The sequence below is a fragment of the Mus caroli genome, unplaced genomic scaffold (genome assembly GCF_978045245.1).
Source record: "Mus caroli unplaced genomic scaffold, Mus_caroli_1 scaffold_2, whole genome shotgun sequence".
NCBI lineage: Eukaryota > Metazoa > Chordata > Mammalia > Rodentia > Muridae > Mus > Mus caroli.
Genome location: NW_028227257.1, coordinates 28,734,863 through 28,748,110, shown reverse-complemented (window position 1 = coordinate 28,748,110; position 13,248 = coordinate 28,734,863). Strand labels below are relative to the sequence as shown.

General features: G+C 48.0%; 1 protein-coding gene across 2 annotated transcripts in view; it reads right to left on the bottom strand.

Moving 5' to 3' along the window:
- Window positions 1–119: 119 nt before the first annotated feature.
- Abhd12 (abhydrolase domain containing 12, lysophospholipase) overlaps window positions 120–13,248 on the bottom strand; it is a 78,088-nt gene continuing 64,959 nt past the window's right edge. For both annotated transcript variants that reach the window (XM_021177764.1, XM_085833465.1), the window contains exons 5-13: window positions 11,107–11,137; window positions 9,971–10,016; window positions 7,404–7,533; window positions 6,410–6,447; window positions 5,983–6,062; window positions 4,997–5,079; window positions 2,882–2,960; window positions 1,871–1,998; window positions 120–755 (exon numbers count right to left, since the gene is read on the bottom strand). In XM_021177764.1, coding sequence (XP_021033423.1) covers window positions 716–755; window positions 1,871–1,998; window positions 2,882–2,960; window positions 4,997–5,079; window positions 5,983–6,062; window positions 6,410–6,447; window positions 7,404–7,533; window positions 9,971–10,016; window positions 11,107–11,137 — 655 coding nt within the window. In that variant the 3' untranslated portion in view covers window positions 120–715. The remainder of the gene's footprint in view (window positions 756–1,870; window positions 1,999–2,881; window positions 2,961–4,996; window positions 5,080–5,982; window positions 6,063–6,409; window positions 6,448–7,403; window positions 7,534–9,970; window positions 10,017–11,106; window positions 11,138–13,248) is intronic.

The window sequence follows — 13,248 nt, the reverse complement described above, 5'->3', positions numbered from 1 at the left end:
GCAGAACCCAGTGCCTGAAGAGTTGGGGGCAGATCTTTGACTTCTGTGGGGACTGTGTCTGGGGCAGGGGTCAGGAACAGAGCTGTGAGGGGCAGCAAAGAAGAAACTCTGATTCCTGCTTTGTAGAGAAAACAATAAATAGACCACCACCGAGATTTTATTCTTAAATAAATGCTCAGTCTACGGCCAGGTTAGGTGACAGACAGGTGGGCAGAATGGAAGGAAGTGCAGATCCAGGTGCCCCTTACTGTGGGTAATCAGATGCCAGGAGAGGCAGGGACAGCTGAGGAAGGCAAGCGGGTACATGAGCTGTAGGAGACAAACTGAGCCACGTGGAATCTGTTCTGTAAACGCCAGGAAGGGCAGAAAGAATCTTAAGCAATGGTGTCAAGAGAGCCTGGAGTGGTCCTGAGCTCCTGAGCCCTTCCCGGGCTCCCTATGCCCAGCATATGGGGTCCACCTGCTGTCTATAAGCCTTCCCAAAAGGAGCTCAGATACAGTGGTCACCAGAGGGTCGGGGGGCCACCTGCCTGCCACCGGGTTTTCCTCACAGATCCATCAGGAGCCTCTGCCCGCTGTGTCTGAGTCCTCTTTCTAGGTATGCACTGGGCTCCTGAGCACCACAGGTGGTGGCACTCTGGGCTTCTGGGTGCCAGACTTCTGTCCAGGGGAGAAGGAAGGAAGGTGGGTCTTCATGCTCCTTCATGGGCCAGTCTCAGTGCTGGCGTTCCAGTTCCGACTTCCCTAGGAATTCCCTAGACCAGAGAAGGATAAGCATGAGCGAAACTGTGTGGACTTAAGAGCACACTCCCCACAGTCCTCAGGTGGCTGCCTTAGGTGCTGGAGGCAGCAAAGAATCTAGGGCTCCAGGCCACCTGACAAGAAAGCCCTCGGAGTGAGGCAGGAAGAACACTGCAGCTCCCAAGTCAAATCCCAGGCAAGGCTGGGAATGGGGAGAGGAAAGATGTCCATTCTAAACAGAACTTATTCAGCTCCCTGCCCCAAATAGCAGCCTTTACTGTAATGTAGCTTTGCTTCTGGAATTTCTAAGGAGCTAGAGTCTGGACTACACAGGATATTGCTCTTTGGGAGATAATTTATGCAACCAGTTTTAGTTGGCCCTTAGCCCACTTCTCAAGCCTACTGGCATGAACAGCAAACTCCTCTCAGCAGCAACATGCTCAACAAGTAGCCCAGTGCTCTGGGTTCATGTGCTGCACAGCAGCCCCAGTATGGTGGACAGGGAGGGTTGGACTGCTGAGTGGTGGCGAGTGGATCCTGGGTCATCTGACAAGGAGCTAGGTGATGATATGGGGAAATCTATGTAGAAGCATGGAGGATAGCCACATGGGAGGCCAGCCAGAAACTGATCCTTGTTACTCCACACTCATACTTTGGTTCTGGGCTGCAGCCTACATCTTGTCCAAGAGTGACTAGTGTGTAGTAGCCAGAAACAGGGCCTCCCTTTAGGAAGCTGTATCCTGTACTCCTGTACATATGAAGCCTTCCATGTACTGGGAGTGGTGCATGTGCACACTGAAAGGCCCTCATGATGCTTGCACACTGCACACACATGGCAGCCTGAGTAAGGATGGCGCATGTGCACACTGTTAGGTACTCCCCTATTCGTGTGTTCATGTGTGTTTATACGTTGTGTACTGGAAGGTCATATGCCCCATCTGATCATATTATCCAGAAGGAGAACAAACATTGTAACTTCTACATGGTGTTGGTGGAAGGCCCTTGAATCACTGACCCTGCAGCACACTTCTGAGTGGCTCAAATGGCTTCAGTGGCAGTCACTTGCTGCACAGCTAGGTGTGAGGCTAGCTGTCCAGAGAGGCTCAAGGGTTAGAAGAGAATGTCTCACCTCAGTATCCTTGGAAGCTCTGGGCTCTTGTAGATGTATTTATGTCTGTAGCCAAGGTCTGAGTGAAAGGGGATAAACTGGACTTTGAAGTCTCGGAAACTTCGAGATGGTGCAGCAATGTTGTATAGCTGGTGAGAGGGAGAGAGGAATCAGGCTAGAGCCCAACGGAGAACTGCCTATGACCTCTCCCCTTCCTCCAGAGAACAGCCCAAGTGCCCATGGACACTGCTTCTGTCATTACAGCCTACACAGCCAGGTCCAAGAAGCCAGAGACTGGGCTAACAGAGACCAAATGCTATGCATTGCCACTTCCTTAAAGTCCACCATTTTTCTGCTCTTCTACTTCTACTTCCACAGTGCCCTTCCTCTGAGAACAGCTAAGGGGCAGCTCAGTTCCATGCAGCAGGGGTGCGCTGCTGGGCAGTTCAACTCTCTTGGATGGCTTCATCTTCTGTGTAACTTACAAAGCCTGCCCAAAGTGAGTCCTGTGCCAAGTCTGTTGATGAGGCATGCCAAGCACTTCTCTAGGCACTCCTGGGCCCAGTATGGTATTCTTTACACACCACGCCCACTCCCCGCCGCCCCCGCCCCTCCCCCCCCCCCCCCCATCTAAGCCAGCTTTCCAGCAGCAAAGTCAATGCAGATTTAGTAGCAGCAAGTGCTAGGTCCCTCCCTGCAGTTTATCCATGAAGGCAAGAATACAGCCTAGATGTCTTTATATGAGTTCTGCCAACTGAGCCACATGTGGTCCCCTCAATCCTCCCATGTCAGCCTGGGTTCTAATGCTTGTTTGTCATAGTTTCTGGTGGATAGAACAGCAGTCTGCTCTTGACCCTGACAACAGACCTCATAGGTCGTCAAGCACCTGGAAAAGATGCAGACTAATGTGACGGGAGCCCACTTCACGACACAGCGGGCAGAGCCTGCTTCCCTACCTTGCGTGCTCAACCTGATCTACACTGAGGGCGAATGGCAACTACTGTAGCAGGGGCAGCATCACACAACACCTACCTTTCTACCGAGATGAAAGGGCACAACTGGATCATCCTCAGCATGCAAGATGAGCAGAGGACAGGAGATGTGCTTCATACTGCAGGAGAAAGGGGTTGCTAGGTGGAGACCAAAGAGGGGTCGCCTATACCCATCACCCTGGGCAGAGATCTGGGTTTATGGTGTGTTCTTCCTTGATGCTTAATAGCCTGAATGTAGCTACGTTTCTTTTTACTATAGAACTAAGAAATAACTTCTTAGGTTTTGTTTTGTTTTGTTTGAAATAATTATGTATTTCAGCTAAGCGATAGATGTCAATCTAGAGGTCATTTCACTCCCCAACATCTGATCCCTCCGTATTTTATGAAAATGAAAGACCATTAACTTAGCCAGTAGATACATTAATAGCAAAAACAACAACACACAATCTTTACAAATAAGAGCATTTAAGTGCTCTAAGAATCTTACTGCAAATGGATATTACTAAGAATCTGTTGGTTAAAAGAATCCGTGCTCCACTTAATCTTGTGTAATTGACATTTAAGTCATTCTAGCTTTGAGTCTTTAATGGCAAATGTCACAACAGGTCCAACAGAGCCAGAGTTCTTCAGCAAGCCACAGTGTAGAAAGAACAGCTACCAGGACTGGACAGGGCGACTGGGGTAGCCACTTGAGCTGTTTCAATCTTGACCTCTAGTAGAGCTGTGCACTTCCCTGAAGTTAGCACAGTGCCATCCCGACATGAAGCAGGACCTTGCCTCGAGAGAGCGTGCGACCCCAAACATAACCTCCTACTAGCTGGCACCCAGCACACATAGGACTCATGTTGGAGCATTTCCTGTATATATACCCCCCACACACATATGCACGAGTAGGTAAAGGCCAGAGGATAATCTTAGACATTATGTCCAGGTGCCTGCCTACCTTTTGTTTTGAAACTGGATCTCTTACTGACCTGAGGCAATCAGAAACCTGTTTCTGCCTTCTTAGCACTTGAATTACAAGCATTATCTTCTTGCCTGGCTTTTTCTTTACATGAGTTCTGGAGCTAAAACTAGGGTCTTCATGCTTACAAGAAAAGCACCCAGTGGTGGGGCATCTGATAAGCTGTTTCCTTTAACCTAAGCCTCTTGGAGAAAGCGGCAAATCCTTGGTACAGAAACTGTCCACGTGAGCACAGGAAGGTCCCATTTACACATGAAGCTGTTATGCAGGTTAAAGCAGGTTCCACTGGTGCAGGGTTCCTCAGCTACCCATATCCACCTATCTCTGTGGGAGAGCTGGAGCCAAAGGCTTCCTGGGGCCAATACTCACTTTTTTAAAAAGCAAATTTGCTTTACTCAGATAACTTTCCTGTAAGATCTACAAAGGTAATACTTAAGCAAGGGGTTTTGTTTGTAATGGTTACTTAAATTTTAATATGGTACATTTTTATTTTTAGAAGCAAAATACATACCTGAAGGAAAACTGCTTATGTTTTCACATCTATTTCAATGTGGTCACTATTAAATTTAAATACTGCTTTAATGTCTATTTAGAGGCCCTGGGTTCTAGACTGGAAAAATATATGGGCAAAAATATGTTATTAATTTTTTACAATTCTTTACTTCTATACAAAAAGAAAAGTGTTCCTTTTTAATGACTGTTTTCATTATCTACTTGTTCAGTAGATACAGCACTTGCTGCACAATCCTGACAATAGAATGTGACTTCTGGAGCTTATGTAGCAGGCATCTGTAATCCCAGCACCCCTGCGGTTAAGACAGGAAATAGAGGCAGGAGGATGGCCCAGAAGCTGTGGGTCAGCATGCCTAGAATAAATATGCAGCATGGCAGAAACAGAGAGAGAGAGAGAGAGAGAGAGAGAGAGAGCGCATGACAGCCTGCCTGAGGAGGTGGGAGGAGAAACCCCGGGACGCTGACTCCAGATGCACACAGTGGCAGAGACAGACCTGCCCTGCCATCTAAATGCTCTTTCTTTTTTCTAATACTAAGCTCAATTTGACTTTCCCTTTCAAAAGACACCGTCTCGGGGACCAGCCTGCGTCTTCTGAAGCCCACTCTGTCGGGCTAATACGGCGCTGAGTCATGGGGTGGGGCCCTGTGTCTTTCTATTCACTCCACCACAATACTCACTTTTCGTCATTTGCAAATTTAATTCCACTGCTTGTAATGGGGTCGAGGAAGAACCAGTCAAAGCCAGGGAAGTATCGGTATATCTGAACAAGACAGAAAGCGGTTTCAGAAGGGCTACCATAGCTGTGCAGAAGGAAAAGGCTGAGAGTTATGGCAGTTTAGGTTCAAGGAATTAGGGAGACGTGCAGTTCCCATTTCCTGCTTCGTCCTGGCTTTGCGACTGGGGAGAGAAGACCCATCTTCCGGCCCCGTAGATCAGATGGGACTTCCACACCTCACATGCAACCACCAACCAGACTCTCCACAGACAGAAAGACAGACAGACAGACAGATGCCCACCAAGGAAATGGGACTCAAAGGCTGTTTCCTCACAAACTGTCAGGGAGAAGAAGCACCAGTGACATGAGAAAATAAAGGGGTGCTCTGGCCATGGGTGGGGCATGAAATCTCAGGCACACACTGGTCAGGAGCTGAAGTGGGAAGTAGGAGGGCGGGGTCGGGAAAAGGATGGATTTCACCCAATGAGGGAGAGGTGGGGACAGACCGGCCCTAGAGTCCTTAGCAAGGTTACCTGGATTTTACTCTGAGACAATCCTGGGACGTCCAGTGCACTGAGCCTGGGTTCCAATAATCCTCTAGTACCCAGAGTGTAGGCTCCACCCCAAGGAGGGAGCTAGCTAGTCTGCAGCCTTCCACAGCACCAAGTGGGCAGAGATGCTGTGAGATCAGGTGTGCAGTGAAGCCAAATAGGACTGGGTATGCAATGTGGCCACAGGGGCAAAGCCTCCTACAATGCCAGTGCCCTTGGCTGAAAGCTACTTCCCCCTTCTTTGGCAGCTCTATGGGCAGGCCTGTGCCGAGAACTATGAGTCTTTAGTAAATGTTAAGTCGTTCCTTTTATGATGACTAGTTTCATTATCTACTTGCTCTTATTTTCATAATTATCATTTTAATAATGAAAATACATTTTATTTTCATATACTTGCCACTGAAAATGGATGACTCTTTGCTTCTTCACGAATATTTGTGAATGGAGACTCCAATATAAGGGCATCTGGTGGCGTCTCTAGACAGACAAAGAGAATAGACAGTGGGTAAGAAGGGACAGAGCCAGTGAACCTAGGTGGCTGGGGTGTGTAGACAGGAGAGAGAGCCCAGGTACCCACTTTGGCAGGAGCCTCACACCACTATCAGGCCCAGCCCCCAAGGGGCTCCAGACGACTTTAAAGGATCCTACTGGGAGGGCAGGTCGGGGCAAACTCTGAGAACACCTGGGGCCCCACCCTTGATGGTCAGCTCATGCTATCACTGTGCAGCTTGCCAGTTAGACCTTGCTTGCCAAGCAAGAATGCATAGCAGGGACTGGATCACTAACAACACGGTTCCCAGCCACACGCTGCCTGGCTCTCTCACCTCGCTCACAGAGGCGCCGTACCAGATTTGTTGCCACTCTGGAAAGAAAAAACAGTTCAGCTGAATTCTGAAGAAAATCCTTTTAAGTGAAGCTGTGCTGATCCTGGAAAATGCTCAGAGAATCTGACCTGAGAAGCTAACTGAGAGCTTCAGGGTGAGCGGGAGGAACAAGGTGAACCATAAGTTGACCTTTCTTAAAAGGTGACAACAGCCACCTCCTGTCCTCAGGCATGTGATCTCTCTCCAGGAACAGTCTCCCACAGGTTGCCCTGTTCCCTCCCTTCAGCTGGAACACTGGCTGGTTGGTACAGTTACTGCTGAGAGACAGGAGGACAGTAGCACTTGTCACCTACCAGGGTCAGGGACCTCCTGCTGTCTTAGAATAACACCTGGCAGATGCTGTGCAGACAACCAAAGAGAAAGCCAGCATCCTTGCACTGGGGGTACCCTCCCTCCTCCCAGCAGGGCTGCAGGATGACACCCACGTGAGGAAAGGGCTAAGTAAGGGCTGAGTCAGTGTGCTCGCACAGGAAGGGATCAGAAGACAAGGGCCAAGGCTCTTTTTAGGACTTCACTCTGCAGAATCCAGGTAGAGCTTTCTTCTTGGTCTTCCCTGCTAAGCTGAAGATGCCAAAGTGACAAAGCTGGTTCCAAACATCTCTACCTGGTGTTCCTGGACTCAGTGGTTGGTAAACACACCCTAAGTCACAGATGACACTGTCTAGGTACTCTGTCTGCACTCTGAAAATGCTTTGAGAGTAGAGCTCCCTGGAACCCTGGCTGCCATCTCCACTGCCCATATTGGTTCTAAGGCACTTCTGAACTCCAGTCTCTCCTTAGTCTCTCACGTGCTTCACTCCCTTACCCCACACAGGGACAGGAACCAGGACTGAGGACTGGAAGACGCTACAGGCTCAGAGACACAGGGCTGCTTCAGAGGTCACACATGAGGCCTGCCTTCACTATATAACCCTTCTGCTTTGAGAGCTCTTACCCAGTGCCCAGTGAATGGCCCCAAATATACACAGGATTATCACCACTTCTTGCTTTGATCCAGTCAAAAACATGGAGTGCGTCATACGTCATGCCTCGCTCCGATGGTGTTCCTACTGAGTCACCCCAACCTGAGAGAGAGGAATGTCAAAGGCAGCTGGTGAACCTACAGCAGCTCCAGTGAAAGCTGCCCCATGAGCAACTGCAGCCCTATCTGTGTGTCCTCAATTCCACTGCACTCTGGTGACAGGGAGACAGGCAGGAGGACACAGAACTGAACTTTCCTTACTTTTGCTGGCTGACAAACCAGACGGCCCTGTCATTCCACATGCATATCAGATTGGGAACTAACAACAGAGCCAGTAAGGCTCACACCAGAACCTCAAATCCGTGCCCTGCTGGCGCCTGCCCACAGGTGGCAGCATCCTTCAAGCTAGTCCTTCCTCTGCTCGACTGACAGGCCAGCACTGAGGCTCGCTAGGACCAGGCCAGGTGGACTGCTGACAAGATGAGCCCCGTCTGCCCAGGGCCAAAAGAAGGAGGCCAAAGAGGAAGCCATGGAGCTGCAGGGAGGAAGGGAGGTCAGGAGAGCCTAGTCCCGAGGCAAGTCTGACTCTCCTCCTCATTTCCAGCAAATATCAAGTACAAACTGCCTTCTCAGTGGCTCAGCACTGAGTCATCATCATATGACTTATGTACACCACAAGTCTCAGAAATAAAATTCTGCTGTGTGAGCAACCCCATAATTATAATACCACCCTCCAAACCCAGGGAAGAAGAGCTGAGGAGGGACTTAACTATAGTCTTAGGCTATCTTGTAGGAGACAAGGGAACATGAAGGAAGAGACAGGCACAGAAATTAGGAGCACAGTCAGAGATAGAACAGGATTGTTCCACACCACAGACAGGCAGACTAAGACCTGAAAGAGAAAATGCAGGGGATAGCTTCTTGAGAGACGACAGGAAGAGAACACAGAAGGGAGGAGGCCTTCTCAGCACACATGAGAAAGAATGTTTCTAAAAACCTTTGTAGAATCGAGAAGGCAGAAAGCAGGAAAAGGAGCAGGACTTTCCAGCTCTTTGCTTAATTCATCACTGTTTTGTTGTTGTTGTTCTTGTTGTTTATTGTTGTTTTTTGAGTCTCTCTGTAGTCCTGGCTATCCTGGAACTCCCTCTGTAGAGAGGGCTGGCCTTGAACTCAGAGATCCATCTGTTTTTGCCTCTTTAGAGCTGAGATTAAAGGCATGTGCCATCACCACCTGACTTAAAACTTTCATCCTGATGGAACTGTCTTTAGCGAAAGCCATCACTGTGTTCAGCAGAACAGTGGCTCCTGGAGAAGTTGACATATTAATCACAGAACTGGTAAACATGTGACCCTTAGGCCAGAAGAGTTACGCTGCATTAAGAATAAAGGCCACAAGGAGTCAGCCTTGATACAGGGGATCTGGGTAAAGCCCAAATGTTCGTAAACATCTTGATAACAGAAAGAGAGGGCAGAGCTGGAGATATGGCTCAGTGGTTAAGAGCACTGACTCCTCTTCCAGAGATCCTGAGTTCAAATCCCAGCAACCACATGGTGGCTCACAACCATCCATAATGGGATCTGATGCCCTCTTCTGGCACGCAGGCATACATGCAGAAAAGGGAAGAAAAAAGCGAGGTCAAAGCGAGGTCAAATGCCAGGGTCCCTCTGCAGCTAGGAAAGGCAAGAGGTTGGGGTCGCTCCAAAAGTCAAGGAAGAACAAAGCTCACAGACGCTTTAATTCTACCTCAGGGGTTAACGATTTTAGACTTCTGATTTCCACAACTACAAGATAATAAATTTGCTTTGTTTAAATAATGCTGTTTGTGGTAATTTGTTACATCAAAAAAAAAAAAAAAAAAAAAAGGAAACTAATATAAATCCCACTTGTAGGTAACAGTGGCTTCCATCCCTTAGTCCAAGGACATCTGAATCACTGCACGAGCCCGAAGAGTCAAACAAGCTAGCTGAGCAGTCTTTGTCCCTTGAGCTCTCCAACTGGGGATTCTATAGAAGAATATCCCTTTAAAAAAGTTGTTCACTGTTAAAAAAAAAAAAAAAAGTATTCCTGCTGCTCATTCTGATTAATGTGAACATTAATCAGAATGCTCACAGCATGTATCAAACTGGATTTTCAGTCTTCTCAGTGACAACCCTGACTAAGACAGAAGCAAGGCTATCCAAGAAGACAAGGGAATCTGTCTGCTCTCAATCAATCTTCTTCCAGTTTTCATTGTTTTACCAAGACTGAAGACTAGCTCTGCTACTGAGTCACATGTCCAGTTGCAGGGAAAACACGAGGCCAATAAAGAGAAAGGACAGTATTTTCTGCATTTAAATGTTGCTATCCGGGCACTGGCAGTAGAGTCAGCACCCAGACGCTAACAGGATGTCTACTACCCTTCCTCCTCTGACAGCACAGTCTGTGCACGCCCAGAATTGCACAAACAAGTTGCCTGCCTCATTTCCAAGCTCTCACACAAGTCTGCCCATCAAGTATAATCAGCAGTGAGGGCATGAACCATTCTTAAAAGGAGCCTCACCTCTGTAGTCAAAGGTGACCACGTGGTAGCCAAGGGAACTCAGCACCTGTGAAGTGAAAGACATCCATTATTGGCAACCAGTCTTAGGCTGAGCAGCTTGCTTCCCACAGAACTCATGCATACAGTGGGAACTTAACAGACTGTGGACATGCAGCTCCTGCCTGGACCCGCTGCTGGAGAATGTCATAAGCTCCTCTGGCTAAGCAACATGGGAAGGATGCCTTTTCTGTTGATGCTTAGATGGCCAAGTGGCCAGCTCCTGTACCTGTCAGGATGATGCTTTACCACACAGGGCAGCAGACAGCTCTCAGGTACTGTCAATAGGCTTGAGGTAGGCAGGATGTTGTTGGTGGACCTCAGGGACTTCATTTTAGGAACCTTACTGCAACCTAGTATTGCTCTCATTTTGTTGAATTTTTCTGTAGTTTTAAAGGCTCCCTCAGATTTACTAGCTGTTCTTGCCCATTCTCATGAAGATCATAACTCTGGGCGTGGTGGCGCACGCCTTTAATCCCAGCACTCAGGAGGCAGAGGCAGAGGCATCTCGAAGTTTGAGGCCAGCCTGGTCTACAGACAAGGCAGTTCCAGGGCAGTCAGGGATACACAGAGAAACCTTGTCTTGAAAAAACAAAACAAACCAAAACCCAAAATAAAACCCAAAACCCCAACCCAAACCAATCATTACTCATGTACAGTGTACTATACACTGGCTTGGGAATGCCTAGAACCATGAAAGAGACTTCCATGCCACCACTGTCACCTACAGGCACTTAGCACTGCACCTTCAGGAAGACGAGGTGCTTTCCCAGGAACAGCCTGGTAATTCCTGCCCTCTCCTAGCCAGCACCCAAAGCCATGTGCGCCTGGACAAAGAGAGTTGCTTCTACTACAGAAAACAACGTCAGATACCTCTTGTCTCATTAGCAGATACCTGAGACAGATTCCCCAAACTGCATGCACTGGTTCTGGAGCCACCTCAGAAGCTACACAATGGAAGAACCATGAAAAACTAGTGGGCATGACCTGGCATGTTCGTTCATGAATGGTGACTTTTCAGAGAGGGTAATTCAAGTGACCCCTTCTAGTCCAGCATCCTGCAGCAAACAGCACTGCTCCTTTGGGCCATCGTCACTCACCTTGTACAGCTCCACACGGTGGTCACCTCCTCTGCAGCATAAAAAGGAGAGAAACAGTAACAACTGTTAGTGCCCCTGTTCAAGGTAGGGCCAAGATAACCCTCAAGAGCCTGGGATCCCAGAGCTGGAGGGATGGTTCAATAGTTAAGAATGCTTACTGTTCTTTCAGAGGATCTGGGTTGAATTCCCAATACCCCCATTAGGCGGCTTACACCTGTTTGTAACTATACTTCCAAAGGATCTGATGCCCTCTGACATTTGTGGGCATCTGCATACATATAGTGTACATAATCTCATATAGGCACACATACATATTTTTAAAAAATGTAAATCTGGGATCCCAAAGCCCATTCAAAGAAAGGCCTAAGGTGACACATGACTCTTTGGATCCACCTAAGTGGCATCAAACGCATTTCCAGCACTTAGGGTATTTCTTAATTATCATATGTACTTTTTCAATAATAACAAATACTTAAAAGCCCCAGATTCAAGAGATACATGGAAACAACACACCCCCATCCTGCCTGGCCATGCTACCCAGCTCTTTCCAGCATCCTAGGGCCAGGGCCACCTGTGTCCATGGATATTGTGTCAAGGAACTTGTCTAGGTACCTTCCTATTTTACCCCTCATTTCCTATCTGGACTCCATGGTCCTGGGAGTTCCTTTCCATGTGTTGCCTCATCAGACTATACTGATGTCCCTTCACATGCCACACACACATGTGGACTATACCTAGACATAGTGAATCCTGGCCCTACCTGCTGAACCTTCATCAGGAGGCCTTTGTTAACTCAGTGTACGAGAATGGCTAGCTCCCAGCAGAGTAGGGTCTTAGCCAAGCATTTGGTAATCCTTTCTTCATCCTTCAAACCTATTTTCCTTCTTATAATGAGCATTGAGGCCATTTCAGGCATATGGTTAGTGGGAATGCCATTGCCAGGACACACGAATGAGTTAGAGGAGTAAAACATATACACTGAAGCACAAAAACGCAAAGAAATGTGTTCAAGACCAGAGGGAAATCATGCCAGATGTTTTTAGCTACCTTGAAAGACACCTTTCCTAAACTCCCCAAACTCCATCCACTGTCTGAAAACAGAAAGTGGGACTGAGAGCTGAGAAAGCTACACCTTCAAGAGACTTCTGTGCTATGATTACTCAGACTGATGGAGCTGCCCGGGGGACTGTGCTTGCGGAGGGAGGGATAGCCAGTGAAGCACTTCAGCAGGTGAGCCATAGCACTTAAGAAATGGGGTGTAGACAGAAGCAGACAGAATGCAGGCACTATAGGCAGCCTCTGGGAGAAGGAGGGCACAGCAAAGCATTGAATGTCACCATATTCCTTTCAGACATAAAGCTACAGGAAAGCTTTGTCCTTTTATTTAACACATTACTATCAGAACCATGTGCCACCGCCAACTACAATTTTCTCACTTAAGGAAAGATGCTACAAGAGCTGTTTGGTCTTTGAAAAGCAGAAGAGAAACCTATTGCAGCCTGTTCTCAACAAAGCAGAGTGCAAACTCTACAGAGCAGCAGCCAAACAGTCTGCTCTTGGCACAGAGACCAGCCTCGTGGGCAGTGCTTCTGGGTTCTTTCTACAGTGCCCTCTGCATGGCTCCATAGCAGATAGCCACCCAGGACTGCCTTCCCTTCTAGAAAGACCCATACATTGTTTTTCTTGCTGTTTCTACCTATAAAAGGTCTACCCTGAAGCTACTCTCACACTGCCCTGCTGGTGAAGGGCTGCCTCCCTTCTGGCTCCTTCAGGCTCTCTCACAGGCAACCCAAAGAAGCATAGAAAAAGGGACCCTGTTATTTTCCAAACAATGCTCTTCTTTCAAAAATGCACCTCCCTATGCCCCTTGCGAACAACATGCTGTGGTATAAAAAGAACGTGGGCTTTTCAGGTGGGAGGCAGCTCCAGCTTAAGCCAGACTAAAGTTCACTGCCTTAAACCCACTCACGAGAAGCATTTGGGATAAAACAGAAAGGCTCAAATGGACAGAGTGTGTACTTTTTCAACAGCCCATTAGGACACACTGATGTTACTGTGTTGATGTGTCAAGACTGCCAGCAGACAGCTCATACACAGACAGCCTAGGACAGACATGCTCAGCCTTTGGCTTTCCCTCTAGTC